Source organism: Bos mutus, chromosome 5 (assembly GCF_027580195.1).
Source record: "Bos mutus isolate GX-2022 chromosome 5, NWIPB_WYAK_1.1, whole genome shotgun sequence".
NCBI classification, from domain to species: Eukaryota; Metazoa; Chordata; class Mammalia; order Artiodactyla; family Bovidae; genus Bos; species Bos mutus.
This window is the reverse complement of record NC_091621.1, coordinates 111,948,673-111,966,199: the sequence shown is the minus strand read 5'-3', so window position 1 is coordinate 111,966,199 and position 17,527 is coordinate 111,948,673. Positions and strand designations below refer to the sequence as shown.

The following is a 17,527-nucleotide window of genomic DNA, read 5'->3' as shown; positions in this document are numbered from 1 at the left end:
CTTCCAGGGTAGTCCAGTTAGAGTTCAAAACAGCTCAAAAATACTGAAATTTCAGACATTTAAGCAATTTAAATGCAAAACATTACCAGTAATATATATGCCCTGTCAGTCAGAGGCATTGTTTTATTTCATAAAAGTGTGGTGAATTTTGATTTCTTTACTTGTGAGGTAGAAATTAGAATACCCTGAAGAATCGTTGTGATGATGTAAATGAAATTGAATATGTAAAACCTAGTTGTAGTACATAAAATCCACTTATATTCTTTCTATATTAGGTATGTTTTTAACTGAAAGAGTAGTATATGGCATATGGGGGAAAAAATGCAGGCAGAATAAGATGAAAAGCAAGCCGCCTCCCTCCTGACTCTAGGTTCTTCCTTGTGTATATACTTGTGCACCGAAAACACAGTTTTGAATATTTAAATAGCGATCCTGTGTACACAAGTATACTTGTTTATGATTATATACTTTTATTATAATACGTAAGTGGGAATATTATGCATGTATCTTTTGTATTCTGCTTTTTTCATTTGAAAGTAGATTTTGGCAGTCCTTTTTTCAACAAAGTAGGTTTTTTTAATACATTATTTATTGTTCTGAATGAGTACAGAAAATTTTAGTTTTAGTGTATAAAATACAACTTATGTCTTCTCCCGTCACTCATGCAAATATGTTAATGCAGAGCTTTCTCTCCTGTAGAGTCAACTCAGTATCCTAAACATCCACCCTCCCAAGAAGAAGGGACAGAAAGAAAGAACTCTTTGTCAGAAAGCCTTGGGTGTCCCATGAACGAGACAGAGGAAAACCGGCTGGAGCACAGCAAGACTCCAGAGCCAGCTCTCAGGCTCAGGAAAGGGCACCAGCTCGATGGCGCGAGGAACGGTGACAGTGGCGTCCACCACGGAGGTCGGGAGCCTCTTGTAGAGGCGTCTGTCCTTTCTTCCTATCATAAAAAAGTAAGTTAAAGTGAAAGAACGGTGAGTAAAAACAGATTTATGAGAATGTGGCTGGAGGAAGAATGTTAAAAATTATGGGGACTGTGCTGGAGAGAGGATGGTGTTTTGAAAAGGAACCTCGAGGACGTTTGTGAGGTTCTGAAGTCTCTTAAGTTATCTAGGAGTTAGTCACACCTTTTCTGTTGACACATAAGACCACACTTAAGCTGCCCTATCTTGTTGAATGATATGGATTTTGTAGTTACCATATATCCCTTATAGTTTGACCATGCTTTAGTGAGGGCATTATCGTTTCTGTTTTTGGAGAAATCCTGAGTGTATGCTGAAACTGCTTCTCCAGATGCTTTGTCTCCAGTGCATATCTTGGGAGTTAGTAGGCTTCTGGGAAAAGAACCTAGTCTTTTGTTTTACCTTCCAGAGGAAAGACCACCTTTTAAGTGACTCAAGTAACTCTTCCTGGAGAGCAAAGGTGTAGATGTCTGAGCAGGGCCACTGACCAGTGTGGCTATCTTTACGCCAGTACCATACCGTGTCCATGACTGTAGCTTTGTAATGTGTCTGAACGTGTGATGCCTCTAGCTTTGTTGTTCTTTCTCAAGACTGCTTTGACTCTTCAGAGTCCTTTGTCATTCCATATGAATTTTAGGATTGCTTTTTCTATGACTGGGGTTATCTAAAAGGAAGTGGAAATGTATTAAGCGAAGCTAGATGAGTCTTGACTTGGTTCCTGAAGGTCTGGAAAGCATTCCAGGCAAAGGGAGTAGCAGATGTGCAGACTCAGAAAGGGCACAGTGCTTTTAGGGAATAGCAGTAACGATAGTAGCGAAGTGTGTCCATGCACACTGGTGTATGCTGCCGTGTGAACCTGCAGAATGTTCGGTATGGCTGGAATGAAGGACAGAGGGTACAGGGAGTCAGTTTGTTAACAAGTAATCCTAGACAGTGGAGTCTAAATTCCAGATCTTTAACCCTTGTCCCAATATCCTATCAGCCAAAATTCTTTCTGAAATACGTAGTGTTATGCAGTGGTTGAAGGGCATAGACTATTACTTCTAGGTCTCTGACTCTAAAGCCTTGGCTCTTTTAACTGTATTTGCTGAAGTTTATAGTTTGTGTTTCATAAGCACCTATAGATAACACAAAAGAGACATTTCAAACCAGGTTACCCTGATCTTTAGTTTTATGGCTTTATTTCATATCTCTGAGTTTTTAAGGTATAAAGTTAAATAAAGAGAACAGCCTTTGTGGTTGTCCTACTTTTCCTCTGCTCCAGATTCTTCCTCATAAATGGGGGCTAGAACCAACTCTTCATTCATTTAACCTAGGATTTATTCTCTTGGACTGATTTGCTTTAACCAAACTCATAAGAATGCCACAGTTTGTTAGTTTATCATAAGAAAGCTGATTTGTACTTAGATTCCTGTCTGCCAACCACTTTGTTTTCTTTTCTTGAGGTCTACTTAGGAACTTCAATAAAGATTAAAAAACAGTTGCTTTGTGAGAATTTAAAAAAAAAATCGGATGATTTTAAAGATCTTTTCCATCAAACTTTGATAGAGAGAACTAGTCTTTAAGGTTGAGAGTATGTATATTTCTCGGCAGACCAAGAGGAACGTTCACGGAGACTAGCTGTTGCACTTGCTGTGTCGGATGATACCAGAAACGCAGTCATCAGCGCTTACTCTTTCAGCTCTTGTTTTTGTGGACACCTTAGTTTCCACTGACCCCTGTGTGTGTACGGGCTTAGATATATCAGCTTGCTAGTGCCCTTACTACACATTGCAGATTTCTAAATTTAAGGCTGGATTCAACCTGTCAACTTTCCAAAAAGACTATCAAGATATAGCCCGTTGATGTATAATTGTATAATTGCACTTTGCAGCACACATGAAACTAACACAGCATTCACTGTAAGGTCACTGTACTTCAATTTAAAAAATGGTTAATTAAAAAAGGCAAGCAAGCAAACAATAACTTGTTGATGAGATGAAGCGAAGTTCCTTACTGCAGAAAAGTGAGCAGCACCCTAAGGGTCTTGTTCAGAAAGGGGAGGTCGCGGACAGCATGTGTGTGGTTTGGGGCCTGACTGTTGTGGTTTATGGCAGCTCTTTCAGTACCGAGATCATACTGACATTGCACAGAGTTTATGATAGTTTTGATAGTTGGAGCAAGTCTAGTGAGCGGATACTTGGAAGGGAGCAGATTTGCCCAGTTCAGCAACTGTACTAAGGAGCTGGTTGAGCAGTCTAATGTAAGTGAATTTTTGAGAAGTTCTGAAGCTTATAAAGTCACCTAGTGGTTTGTGTCCTTAATCTTCCTGGGCAGGTATTTTATGAACACACGAAGTCATATTGTATGGGGGCCTTAGCTTGTAGTCCTTGTAATTATGTGGATACAGCAGGCCTCCGTTCTCAGACCTCTGGAGGGGCACACACACTTTGACCCAGATTTGGTGTCCTGGCCCCGGATACCTTTCCATTTCCTCAACCTTTATCTTCTCATCGTGGACAGCATTATGATTATGATTAAGAACAGATGGCAAGAATACTGTGCAAAAAAGTCCTAATGATTTGGATAACCATGATGGTGCGGTCACTCACCTAGGGCCAGACATACTGGAGTGTGGAGTCCAGTGGGCCTTAGGAAGCATTACTACAAGCAAAGCTAGTGGAGGTGATAGAATTCTAGCTGAGCTATTCAAAATCCTAAAAGACGGTGCTTTTAAAGTGCTGCACTTAAATGTCAGCAAATTTGAAAAACTTAGCAGTGGCCAAAGGACCAAAAAAGGCCAGTTTTTATTCCACTCCCAAAGAACAGTAATGCCAAAGAATGTTCAAAGTACTGTACAGTTGCACTCATTTCACATGCTAGCAAGGTTATGCTCAAATTCCTTCAAGCCAACTTCAGCCGTACATGAACCAAGAGCTTCCAGATGTACAAGCTGGCTTTAGAAAAGGTTGAGGAACCAGAAATCAAATTGTCAACATCCGTTGGATCATAGAGAAAGCAAAGGAATTCCAGAAAAACATCTGCTTCATTGGCTATATGAAAGCTTTTGACTGTGTGAATCACAACACACTGTGAAAAATTCTTAAAGAGATGGTAATACCAGACCACTTTACCTGTCTCTTGAGAAACCTGTATGCAGGTCCAAGAAGCAGCAGTTAGAACTGGACATGGAATAATGGAATGATTCAAAATTGGGAAAGGAGTATGTCAAGGCTGTATATATATTGTCATCCTGCTTATTTAACATATAAGCAGAGTGACATCAATGTGAAATGCCGGGCTAGATGAATCACAAGCTGGATCAAGATTGCTGGGAGAAATATCAACAACCTCAGATATGTAGATGATACCACTCTAATGGCAGAAAGTAAAGAGAAACTAAAGAGACTCTTGATGAGGGTGAAAGAGGAGAGTGAAAAATTCAACATTCAAAAAACTGAGATTCTGGCATCTAGTCGCATTGGTTCATGGCAAATAGAAGAGGAAAAAGTGGAAACAGTGACAAATTTTATTTTCTTGGGCTCCAAAGTCACTGCTGATGGTGACTGCAACCATGAAATTAAAAGATGCTTGCTTCTTGGAAGGAAAGCTGTGATAAACCTAGGCAGTGTATTAAAAAGCAGAGACATCACTCTGTGGACAAAGGTATATATAGTCAAAGCTGTGGTTTTTCCAGTAGTCAGGTACGGATGTGAGAGCTGGACCATAAAGAAGGCTGAGCACCACAGAATTGATGCTTTTGAACTGTAGTGCTGGAGAAGAGTCCCTTGGACAGCATGGAGATCAAACCAGTCAGTCCTAAAGGAAATCAACCCTGAATATTCATTGCAAGGACTGATGCTGAAGCTGAAGCTCAATACTTTGGCTACCTAATTCCAAGAGCCGATTCATTGAAAAAGACGCTGATGCTGGGAAAGATTGAGGGCAGGAGGAGAAGGGGGCGATAGAGGATGAGATGGTTGGATGGCATTCAATGGACATGAGTTTGAGCAAACTCCAGGAGATGAAGGACAGGGAAGCCTGGCGTGCTGCAGTCCATGAGGTTACAAAGAGTTGGACACGACTGAGCAACTGAACAACAACGATTGTAGCCTGTGGCACTTGTCTGCTGACTTTTAGTATGTAAATATGTAATTTATGTCCAGCTATTCCCCTAAGTTTCAGCTGAACTGAACTAGTCTCTTTTCTTCAAAATAGTGCTTTTGCTTTTCCCTCTCGACAGTTCTTGTATCTTTCCAAAATTCTAATTGCTCATGCAGCCTTTCTTGAGCTCCACATTCTGTTTCTAAACTGACTGTACCTTATTTTTGTTACACTTATCTTTGTGGCTAATTTGGTCCCTTATTAGATTGTACACGCATGGAAGGCAGAGACTGTATTTTACTCACCTTTATAGAAAACATCCTTTTAATAAGTATTTATTAAACTGAATTGAGCTGAGCTGGGCGGAAGCAGACAAACACCCAGTAGACTGATGGGTTATTGTCATTTTGTGTTAGACTGATCTTTAAGGACTTTGGTCTTTATCACTCTGGTTCTCTTTCCAAAGGTAAAGTACACCTTGGAGAATTAACATTTTAGCTTGTACTTTATATGGATCATCAGTTGGATATTGTTGTATTTTGAGATATAACCCACTTTAACTCTTCTCACAGATGGACTTCACTGACGGAGGCAGGAAAAAATGATTTGAAAGCGTCTTTGTACTCACTTCAGAGCACTGACGTCTCTTTAAGTGTAGATATAGTGATTTATTCATAGGAAGCCTTGGAGCATTACGGTTTCTGCCTTTACTTTAGGCAGCTTGGGTTTTCGTTGTTCACCATTCATACTGCCCTGTTTCTCCTCATAATTCGTGTTGATGGCAGTTAGAGGTGTGACGAGAGCAGCAGAACATAGTGTGCATTTAGCCCTCATGTGTGATCGCCTTAGATGCAGTTCATTGTTGAAACAGATCTTTGGGTCTGTGGTTTAGTGGCCACTGGAAGGGGAATTGAAAGTAATTTCCAATCCTGACAGGGTCATTCTTTAGAGTCCATATTGGAAGCCAGAGGCTTTTATATAATGTATATCGTGCCCAGCGCAGACTTTTCCAGACCTTCATCATGTGGCAGAGCTGTAAATTTGCCCATGTGTCGTGGAGAAAACATTTTTGTCCTTGTTCTGGCCACTTAATTCCTCCTGTGTTATCCTCTGTTTAACCAAGGAAACTTAATTTACTACCACCCACTCTGTGAAGATCGCTAATTAGCAACTCTGCAATGCTTGACCACAATAAATAGCTATTTATAGTCCTGTGTCTTAGACATTTGTTTTTTGGGGACACGTTTGTGAGTATTCTGTTATAAGAGGGCTCAGCAGTTGTGGTGCACGGGATTATTTTGTTAATATTTTTGGTTGTGCCGGGTCTTTGTGGCTGTGTGTGAGCTTTCTCTAGTTGTGGTGTTCAGGCTTCTCACTGTGGTGGCTTTTCCTGCCGTGGAGCACAGGCGCTAGGCTCATGGGCTTCCACTACTGAAGCTCAGCAGTTGAGCCTTGCTGGCTTCAGGCGCACGGGCTCAGTGGCTGTGGCCTGTGGGCTCCGTCGCTGCAGGTCTGGGCTCTCGCGCGCAGGCTGTAGTTGTGGCACGTGGGCTTAGCTGCCCCAGAGCGTGCGGTGGCACTCCCTCTCAGACCAGGGTCGAACCCACGTCCCCTGCACTGGCAGACGGATTCTATCCACTGTACCACCAGGGAAGTCCCTGCCTGATGTGCTATAGATAAGTTTAGATAAGAATACTGATACAGTAAGAGTTGTCAGGATTAAATTAATGGCCTTTCTTTTGGGCTTGGTGTGTTTTAAGGATTTAGTAAATAGTTTTACACTGTTTTTCCTCCTTTCCCCTAGAGCACTTACTGCATTAGATTTATTTTACACGTTCCAGGAGGGATTACTGGAGATTGTCCCCTCAGTAATGTCTCAGCTTTGTATATGTAATAGTATTTTGTGGTTTATGAGTATAATTCTTACAGCAAAAAACAAAGCATCCAAGGCCACTCCTGAACCTTGCTACTGAAACAAGCAGGAATGCTGCTGTCATAGTTCAGTTGTCTGCAGAGAAGAATCAGGCACCTCTTATTTTTAGTACTTGTAGTAATTCTATAATAGACAGACCTTACTTCCTATACTGTTAACTTGTCTGAGGCCTTGTTTTAACCTTAAGAGATTTTCAGTGTAATCTTTTCAAGGAAAAGGTATTGTTCATTTCCTCTGGCTCCTGACCTCTGTCCCTGACTGTCTCTGTGATTGCCTTGCAGAGCGTGGAGGAGCGTGAGTGCGATGATGGAGCATCTCAGGAAGATGAGGGGTTCATGGGCATGTCCCCCCTCCTGCAAGCCCACCATGCCATGGAGAGGATGGAAGAGTTTGTTTGTAAGGTAAGATGGCTGTTCCTGGTCATTCCATGCTGTATGTTTCAGTTCTGTTCAGTTCAGTCGCTCAGTCGTGTCCGACTCTTTGCGACCCCATGAATCACAGCACGCCAGGCCTCCCTGTCCATCACAAACTCCCGGAGTTCACTCAGAACTCACGTCCATCGAGTCAATGATGCCATCCAGCCATCTCATCCTCTGTCGTCCCCTTCTCCTCCTGCCCCCAATCCCTCCCAGCATCAGAGTCTTTTCCAATGAGTCAACTCTTCGCATGAGATGGCCAAAGTACTGGAGTTTCAGCTTTAGCATGATTCCTTCCAGAGAAATCCCAGGGCTGATGTCCTTCAGAATGGACTGGTTGGATCTCCTTGCAGTCCAAGGGACTCTCAAGAGTCTTCTCCAACACCACAGTTCAAAAGCATCAATTCTTCTGCGCTCGGCCTTCTTCACAGTCCAACTCTCACATCCATACATGACCACAGGAAAAACCATAGCCTTGACTAGACGAACCTTTGTTGGCAAAGTAATGTCTCTGCTTTTGAATATGCTATCGAGGTTGGTCATAACTTTCCTTCCAAGGAGTAAGCAAGCGTCTTTTAATTTCATGGCTGCAGTCACCATCTGCAGTGATTTTGGAGCCCAGAAAAATAAAGTCTGACACTGTTTCCACTGTTTTCCCATCTATTTCCCATGAAGTGGTGGGACCAGATGCCATGATCTTCGTTTTCTGAATGTTGAGCTTTAAGCCAACTTTTTCACTCTCCACTTTCACTTTCATCAAGAGGCTTTTGAGTTCCTCTTCACTTTCTGCCGTAAGGGTGGTGTCATCTGCATGCCTGAGGTCATTGATATTTCTCCCAGCAATCTTGATTCCAGCTTGTGTTTCTTCCAGTCCAGCGTTTCTCATGATGTACTCTGCATAGAAGTTAAATAAGCAGGATGACAATATACAGCCTTGACGAACTCCTTTTCCTATTTGGAACCAATCTGTTGTTCCATGTCCAGTTCTAACTGTTGCTTCCTGACCTGCATACAAATTTCTCAAGAGGCAGATCAGGTGGTCTGGTATTCCCATCTCTTTCAGAATTTTCCACAGTTTATTGTGATCCACACAGTCAAAGTCTATGGCATAGTCAATAAAGCAGAAATAGATGTTTTTCTGGAACTCTCTTGCTTTTTCCATGATCCAGCATATGTTGGCAATTTAATCTCTGGTTCCTCTGCCTTTTCTAAAACTAGCTTGAACATCAGGAAGTTCACGGTTCACATATTGCTGAAGCCTGGCTTGGAGAATTTGGGGCATTACTTTACTAGCGTGTGAGATGAGTACAATTGTGCGGTAGTTTGAGCATTCTTTGGCATTGCCTTTCTTTGGGATTGAATGAAAACTGACCTTTTCCAATCCTGTGGCCACTGCTGAGTTTTCCAAATTTGCTGGCATATTGAGTGCAGCACTTTCACAGCATCATCTTTCAGGATTTGGAATAGCTCAACTGGAATTCCATCACCTCCACTAGCTTTGTTCATAGTGATGCTTTCTAAGGCCCACTTGACTTCACATTCCAGGATGTCTGGCTCTAGGTCAGTGATCACACCATCATGATTATCTTGGTCATGAAGATCTTTTTTTGTACAGTTCTTCTGTGTATTCTTGCCATCTCTTCTTAATATCTTCTGCTTCTGTTAGGTCCATACCATTTCTGTCCTTTATCGAGCCCATCTTTGCATGAAATGTTCTTTGGTATCTCTGATTTTTTTGAAGAGATCCCCTAGTCTTTCCCATTCTGTTGTTTTCCTCTATTTCTTTGCATTGATCGCTGAAGAAGGCTTTCTTATCTCTTCTTGCTATTCTTTGGAACTCTGCATTCAGATGTTTATATCTTTCCTTTTCTACTTTGCTTTTCGCTTCCCTTCTTCTCACAGCTATTTGTAAGGCCTCCCCAGACAGCCATTTTGCTTTTTTGCATTTCTTTTCTATGGGAATGGTCTTGTTCCCTGTCTCCTGTACAATGTCACGAACCTCAGTCCATCAGGCACTCTATCTATCAGATCTAGGCCCTTAAATCTATTTCTCACTTCCACTGTATAATCATAAGAGATTTGATTTAGGTCATACCTGAATGGTCTAGTGGTTTTCCCTACTTTCTTCAATTTAAGTCTAAATGTGGCAATAAGGAGTTCATGGTCTGAGCCACAGTCAGCTCCTGGTCTTGTTTTTGCTGACTGTGTAGAGCTTCTCCATCTTTGGCTGCAAAGAATATAATCAATCTGATTTCGGTATTGACCATCTGGTGATGTCCATGTATAGAGCGTTCTCTTGTGTTGTTGGAAGAGGGTGTTTGCTATGACCAGTGCATTTTCTTGGCAAAACTCTATTAGTCTTTGCCCTGCTTCATTCCGTATTCCAAGGCCAAATTTGCCTGTTACTCCAGGTGTTTCTTGACTTCCTACTTTTGCATTCCAGTCCCCTATAATGAAAACGACATCTTTTTTGGGTGTTAGTTCTAAAAGGTCTTGTAGGGCTTCATAGAACCGTTCAGCTTCAGCTTCTTCAGCGTTACTGGTTGGGGCATAGACTTGGATTACTGTGATATTGAATGGTTTGCCTTGGAAACGAACAGAGATCATTCTGTCGTTTTTGAGATTGCATCCAAGTACTGCATTTCGGACTCTTTTGTTGACCATGATGGCCACTCCATTTCTTCTGAGGGATTCCTGCCCACAGTAGTAGATATAATGGTCATCTGAGTTAAATTCACCCATTCCAGTCCATTTCAGTTGGCTGATTCCTAGAATGTCGACATTCACTCTTGCCATCTCTTGTTTGACCACTTCCAATTTGCCTTGATTCATGAACCTGACATTCCAGGTTCCTATGTAATATTGCTCTTTACAGCATCAGACCTTGCTTCTATCACCAGTCACATCCACAGCTGGGTATTGTTTTTGCTTTGGCTCCATCCCTTCATTCTTTCTGGAGTTATTTCTCCACTGATCTCCAGTAGCATATTGGGCACCTACTGACCTGGGGAGTTTCTCTTTCAGTATCCTATCATTTTGCCTTTTCATACTGTTCATGGGGTTCTCAAGGCAAGAATACTGAAGTGGTTTGCCATTCCCTTCTCCAGTGGACCACATTCTGTCAAATCTCTCCACCATGACCCGCCCGTCTTGGGTTGCCCCACGGGCATGGCTTAGTTTCATTGAGTTAGACAAGGCTGTGGTCCTAGTGTGATTAGATTGACTAGTTTTCTGTGAGTATGGTTTCAGTGTGTTTGCCCTCTGATGCCATCTTGCAACACCTACCGTCTTACTTGGGTTTGTCTTACCTTGGGCGTGGGGTATCTCTTCACGGCTGCTCCAGCAAAGTGCAGCTGTATGTTTAGTCCTTCCCAAACAGAAGTCTGCGAGTTAGGAGAGCGGGAGTACCGTCCCTTTGGGGAGAGTGTGTGTTCCCGTGAGTGGGAGCAGCGTCAGGACATTAGCCCTGTTCAGTGCACTAGTCCTCGTGTGTCTACAGCAGCCCTGATAAAGGTTTGAGAAAACTAGATCATCTAGCTGGGAAACCGGCTCACAGAGTAGATGTCGTATTGACCAGTTAGATAAGACAGAAGGAAGCAGAGTTGGGGGTGCCTGATGCCTGCAGACCCTGAAATGGTGTCGCTAGGCCCCTGAGTCTGCTCTGCAGCGTGCTGCTCCTCTCAGGGTCCAGTGGGTGATAGACTCCTCCTCAGGGAGGACTTGCGTCGTCTTCACACACATCCAGTGTTGTCAGTGTGGCTGGTATGTTTTCTGAGTCATTAGGATCCCCGTGGGGCTCTGTTCCCCTAAAATGGCATCTGGAATTGGGGTTGCTTGTTTCGAAAACATGATCAGGGACCCTGATACGTATGTATGGGTTTAGCCACTTGATCCATCCGATCCTGGCAGGTGTGACCTCAGGTCAACACAGTTCAACCTGTGTGTGTAAATTTATTATTAAACGTTTTTGAAGAACTCTTGATCATTTAGAGAAAAAATTTTCTGACACTTTGCTTTTTCATGAGTTTTGTGAAACCAAGACTTTTTATGTATATAGTCTTAGATCCTAAAAACTAAATTTAGGTTTTTCTACATTTACAATGATGCTAGAAATAATTGGGGCCAGTTGACTTAGAGTCCTGAAGTTTGGACCAGAGCTGAGAGGAAAACATTATAATCTGAATATAGACATGTCTTTCAAGACCAGAGGAATTTCGGGGAGAGGGTGGCAGAGTCTAAACATTTATGGATCTACTTTTAGAGCCCAGAAAATTTTAATCAGTGTTTGAAAACTGGTGAAGAAAAAGCCAATTGAAACATTAAACCCATTCTAGTAATCACTGTCTCAGTAGAGTTAGAGCAAAGGAATACAAATGATACATTTTGGTTTCCAAAAGCAAGTTTTTCCCTTAAATCTCAGAGTTGAGTATTCAGTGTCAGCCACTAGGGATTTTTATATTTATGGATCAGTGGGGTGCTGTAGGTAACTTGAGTTTTTGTTCTCCCTTCTGAACCAAGAGTAGAGAGTAAGGCAAATAAAACTTTCCAGTTTAAGAGCTAACAGGTGGTGAATAAATAGGACACTTGTTTGCTATAGACTAGGATTTACTGAAGGAAAAGGAGTGGGTCATAAAATTATTATGAACCCGTATTATCCCCTAGAAGTGTGTCTGAGCGAAAGGGGCAGGCTCCCTGAGTCACCCCACCCACCACGGCCAAGCTTCTGACTGTCCTTGATAAACCCGCCTGCCTGTATTTGGTGACACTGGATTCTATTTCTTGGAAGCAAGTAAGCAGACAGTTGAGAATGCGGTGTCCTGCCACCTTGCTTGTGTGCTTTCCCTTGTGGAGAAGGCTTTTCTACAGGAATAGGGGGAATAAATAAAATCATTTAGGCTTCAGAGAGTGTTTGTGTTTGGCGTCTCTTTTATTCCAGCCTTCAGTCGTTGCTAGTCTACCAGCATAGTCTGGCGCATGTGGACATAGAGGTCTTTTGTGGGTCATTTTTTTTTGTTTGTTATGTTTTGTTTATCATATGATCTAACACCAACCTAGTGAGCCATTGCTAAGATGTTTGATTTAGGCATTGCCCTTGTCAAGCTTATAAACAAAGGTGTCTTTGACTAAGCTTTGACCTTGTTCTTCCTGCCTGGAGTTGAGCGGGGAGGATACCTGTTTGGTCGGCATTTGGCTGCCCTGCAAGTTGAGCCGCAGGTGCAGTGTAATGGAGGCACAGCGCCTGGGCCCAGTCTTCAGAGGCCAGAGTGTGTGTTTAGAAACATCGGGGAAAGTCGCTCTGACACTGTGTACCGGTGTCACTGGTAAGAGCTAGTAACTGCTCGTGTGATAACACAGTAGCTCTCCTCATACGATCACAGCAGAGCCGTTTGCAGGCTGTGAACTGCCTGGAGGGAGGCGAGGATTGGTTTCCATCTTAGAAAATAAAGTTCTCCCCAAGTAAAGCCGAGTACAGCATCTGGTGACCGATGAGTTTATTTTGCTGCACATTAGGAACCAGCAGGGGGAGGGCGGGTGAGCACAGGCCCGGGGTCGGGAGGAGCATGAGCGCCATTGTGAGGGGTCACTGCTGTTCTCGGTTTATCGTCCCACCCCGGTGGAGTGCAGGGAGGGGAGGGTGTGGCGGGCATGGTGGCCGGCAGGTGGGTGCCAGGGGAAGCCCTAGGTGGACGTGCTTCTGCCTCCTCCTTGGCGTCTGTTTGGCTCAGCAAAGGCAGGTTAGTGTAGGCGGAAGTGATCTTACGGTGTGAGATCGCTGGGCTGAGACGTGAAAGGAGCAGGGTAATGAGGCTGGCGTGTCTTTTAAGAGGGGCTCCCCCACCCCCATCCCTTTCCTTTAGAGCCTGAGGGGAATGGCAGCGAGGAAGAGGGGCCTAAAGGGCGGGAGGCTGCGCTCCTTGGCGGTTCCCCAGGCCTGAGCTCTCGGGTGGCTGCTTGTGGGGATTGCACGCCGCCTTTGGGGTGGGGATGCTGGGGGTCATTTCTGTGGATCCTCGTAAGTTCCCATACTCTGGTCCTCGCTTTATAAACGAGGACACTGAGGCTTGAGGATTTTTGTAGTTAATGAAGGCTCCTTCAACTGGGTAATGACAGAGATCCAAGGTTTTCCTACCCCTTTGCTCTTTGTATTTGATTATATTTGCTGGGATTGGAAGAGAAACCAAAGGAGAGGGAGGTAATTTTAGCAAGAGGTACCTAAGTGTGATTCTTCGTTTTTCCCCTACCAACAGGAATATTAAGTATAAAAATGGTCTTACTTATTAATACAACAGGGATTTTTCCTGGTATATATGGTAGTTGAGTTGATAAAGAATCCACCTGCAATGCATGAGACCCCAGTTTGATTCCTGGGTTGCGAAGATCTGCTGAAAAAGGGATAGGCTACTCACTCCAGTATTCTTGGGCTTCCCTGGTGGCTCATCTGGTAAAGAGTCTGCCTGAAATGCGGGTTTGATCCCTGGGTCGGGAAGATTCCCTGGAGAGGAGAAAGGCTACCCACTACAGTATTCTAGCCTGGAGAATTCCATGGACTGTATAGTCCACGGAGTCACAAAGAATTGGACATGACTGAGCGACTTCATGGAGAAGGGAATGGCAACCCACTCCAGTTTTCGTGCCTGGAGAATTCCATGGACAGAGCAGCCTGGTGGGGTACCGTCCATTGGGTCACAGAGAGTCGGACACTACTGAACGATTAACACAAAGTCTGTAGTGAAGGATGAAGGAGGAGCTTCTGTATGGGCGGAACTTCAGTCGCTCATCTTGCCTTGGCCAGACCGAAACAGAGCTGGAAAGCACTTTCTTTTCCTTCTTGGCCATGTCTCGTGGCTTGCCCATGTCAGTTTCCCGACTCAGGACTGAATCCAGGCCTTCCCCAGTGAAAGCACAGAATCCTAACCATTAGGCCACCAGGGAAGTCGCCTGGGTATTTTCTGTAACTTCATTTGCTCTTTCCTTTTCCTTAGAAAAGCTCCCCTACCCCAATAAAAAGAATGTATTTTTTCCTCAGTCAGTTTTTTTTTTTCAGAATATAGGCCATATGCCTTTGAATGCATTTGTCTTTCTAAAGATAGTTTACTTTATCTCATTGTAAGGCAATGTGGTAAGAGATAGCCGTCAATGTTGCTAAATCGACAGTTAAACCCACAGAAGTATTTGCTGATCCTCTTCCAGGTCTGGGAAGGTCGATGGCGAGTGATCCCTCACGACGTGCTACCTGAGTGGCTCAAGGATAACGACTTCCTCCTGCATGGACACCGGCCCCCCATGCCTTCTTTCCGGGCCTGTTTTAAGAGCATTTTCAGAATACACACCGAGACAGGCAACATCTGGACACATCTCTTGGGTATGTTGAGTAGTAATGATGACTGTGACCATTCTGGTCCTCCCCACCGCTGTGTTTAAGGGTAAGGACAGGACTTAAAAAGTGTGTTTTGAATTTGCAGTTGGCTGTTTACTGGATTGCTAGTAATGCAGTTCCTCCGTGGTTGTCTCTGGTTGTCTCAGTTTACACTAGGTTTTCAGACATGTCCTTAAACCAGGCCAAGGAAAAGGCACTGCAGAATTGGCTGTAATATTTTAATGAGCATGAAGAGGAAAGTAGTTATTTCACAGAAGTAAGTTGACTTTTAAAAGTCATTCCTCATGGCCAGTGAACATATGAGAAAGGTGCTCAATGACATCGTGAGTCATTTGAGGAAGTGCAGTGAGATACCACTTCACACTGACAAGAAGGGCTGTTATCAAGAAAATGGAAAGTGACGGGTCTTTGCCCGGATATGGAAAGATTAGAACTCTCACGCATCGCTGGTGGCTTGGAAAATGGCGCAATCTGTATGGAAAACAGCTTGACAGTTCCTCAGAAAATTAAACGGAGTTACCAGCAATTCTAGGTATATACCCAAGAGTATTGAAGACATATTTCCACAAAGGTGTGTACATGAATGTTTTTAGCACCTTTATTCATCGTAAGGGGAAAGTGGGAACAACCAAGTATCTATCACCTGACCTATAAATAAAGTGCAGTATATGGATACTGTATTTGGATACAGTGGAGTATTATACAGCCCTGCTGAGAATGGGCGACAGCACGGGCTAGCCATGAAAACCTTGTGTGACGTGAAAGCAGCCGGACACAAAGGCCGGGCACTGTACGATCCATACACACGAAGTACCCCAGGCAGGGAAGTCCACGAGCTGCAAAGTCCAGTAGATCAGTGCTTGTTAGGGTTGTTGGGGGGCGGGGGCGGGGTGATGGGCGATGGCTGAGCAGGTTCGGGGCTTCTTTTTGGGCCAGTGAAAATGTTCTGAAATGAAATAGTGACGATCGCACAACCTGGTGAATGTATTGAGTAGTCTGGCTTTTCCCCGTTTAATGTACGTATCTTACCACATGTTTGATTTCCTCTGTTCCTCCAAGTTCTCCAGAATCAGAGAGTAGATCAGAGTAGAGAATCAGATCGAGTTTGTTGCTGACTTCTAACTTTACTAAATGATCACACAGAATCACTTAGCAAATGTTTTAACTTCTTAATTTCTGTGTTTGTCTTGTGTTAAGTAGCCTTTCCCTAAGCAATAAGAATGTAGTATCTTACTATGAAGAACAGTTTAAAAATGGTTTGAAATTGCCCAAATAGCATTTCACTGTCCCTAACTCCTGACTCTGTGGGCCAGCTGGTGAGGATCAGAGCTGCAGGTGGTTCCTTAGAGCGGTTGAGGGAGACAAGCTGTATTTCCTAGCAGAGTTTAGAGGGGTCAGCGTTCATTGCAAAAGAAACTGCCGAGTGGGCCTTTGAAACCTGGCTTCAGCACATGTGCCAAAAACATTATAAATGGAATTTCTTATGGATCTAGAGGTAGAGGTGGGCTTAGTTAGCAGGCCTTGTCTGTTTTCTTTTTGGATTAATCACAAGTTACCCTGTTATACTGAGCTTGTGAAGCTGAGGGGCATGTGATACCAACAGTGTCTGGAGCAGACCAATGTTTTGGATAAGATTTAGTTGTTCAGAAGAATTTTGATTCAGATGTCAGGACTGAAAATGTAATTGATACATAACACTCTCTTCAGAAAGTAGTAATCCTGGCTTTCTTCCGTCCTCTTCTCTAGGTTGTGTGTTCTTCCTGTGCCTGGGGATCTTTTATATGTTTCGCCCCAACATCTCCTTTGTGGCCCCCCTGCAGGAAAAGGTGGTCTTCGGATTATTCTTCCTGGGGGCCATTCTCTGCCTTTCTTTCTCATGGCTGTTCCACACAGTCTACTGCCACTCAGAAGGGGTCTCCAGGATCTTCTCCAAGTAAGTATCTGCAGAGTCCCTGTTTGGATCCGTGGCCCAAAGCCCGTGGGCTCAGGGAGCGCGTCCAGCAGCGCTGGCAGGGCCCTCAATGCCGCCTGCCGGGCACTCTTGCCTGGAGCCTGTAGTGGGCAGCGATGTTCAACAGTAAATGGATTTTTTTTTTCCCTATCCTAGACTGGATTACTCTGGTATTGCTCTTCTGATTATGGGAAGTTTTGTTCCTTGGCTTTATTACTCCTTCTACTGTAACCCGCAACCTTGCTTCATCTACTTGATTGTTATCTGTGTTCTGGGCATCGCAGCCATCATCGTTTCCCAGTGGGACATGTTCGCCACCCCCCAGTACCGGGGCGTGAGAGCAGGTAAGAAGCCCAGGCTGGGGTTCCGTGCTGCCAGTCTGCACAAGAGGGCCACCGTTGGCCAAGCGTCAGGCTATGCGCTTGTGATGCAGAGGTGGAGAAGTCACAGTTCCTGTTCTTGAGGGGCTTGTAATCTTGGGGTGTCCCTGCTCGTCTCACAGCATCAGTGGGGGTGGGTGCTGAGCTGATGCATCTGGTAGTACCGTGTACATGAGTCTAGGGCTGTACATGGTCCTTACAGCTGTGGCTCCATAACTTTTGTGAAATAATGGTTCCTTTCTATGTATTTTCATTTTAAAATGTGTAAAAAAAAAAGAGTCTTTACTCCCAAACTGATGGTGTTATAGAGATAGCACACACCTTCTCTGGTACAGGATGAAGAGGGTTTTATGTTCAGGATCATGCCTGTTTGGTTGGAAACCAGCCAAAAGCCCCTTCCTTCCGGTGGGAGGGCCTGGCT

The 17,527-nt window shown here is 43.9% G+C and overlaps 1 protein-coding gene across 1 annotated transcript in view; it reads left to right on the top strand.

Moving 5' to 3' along the window:
- ADIPOR2 (adiponectin receptor 2) overlaps positions 1 to 17,527 on the top strand; it is a 43,634-nt gene that overhangs the window by 21,405 nt on the left and 4,702 nt on the right. The window contains exons 2-6 of the mRNA XM_070371680.1: positions 700 to 956; positions 7,263 to 7,382; positions 14,589 to 14,760; positions 16,522 to 16,708; positions 16,883 to 17,070. Coding sequence (XP_070227781.1) covers positions 786 to 956; positions 7,263 to 7,382; positions 14,589 to 14,760; positions 16,522 to 16,708; positions 16,883 to 17,070 — 838 coding nt within the window. The 5' untranslated portion in view covers positions 700 to 785. The remainder of the gene's footprint in view (positions 1 to 699; positions 957 to 7,262; positions 7,383 to 14,588; positions 14,761 to 16,521; positions 16,709 to 16,882; positions 17,071 to 17,527) is intronic.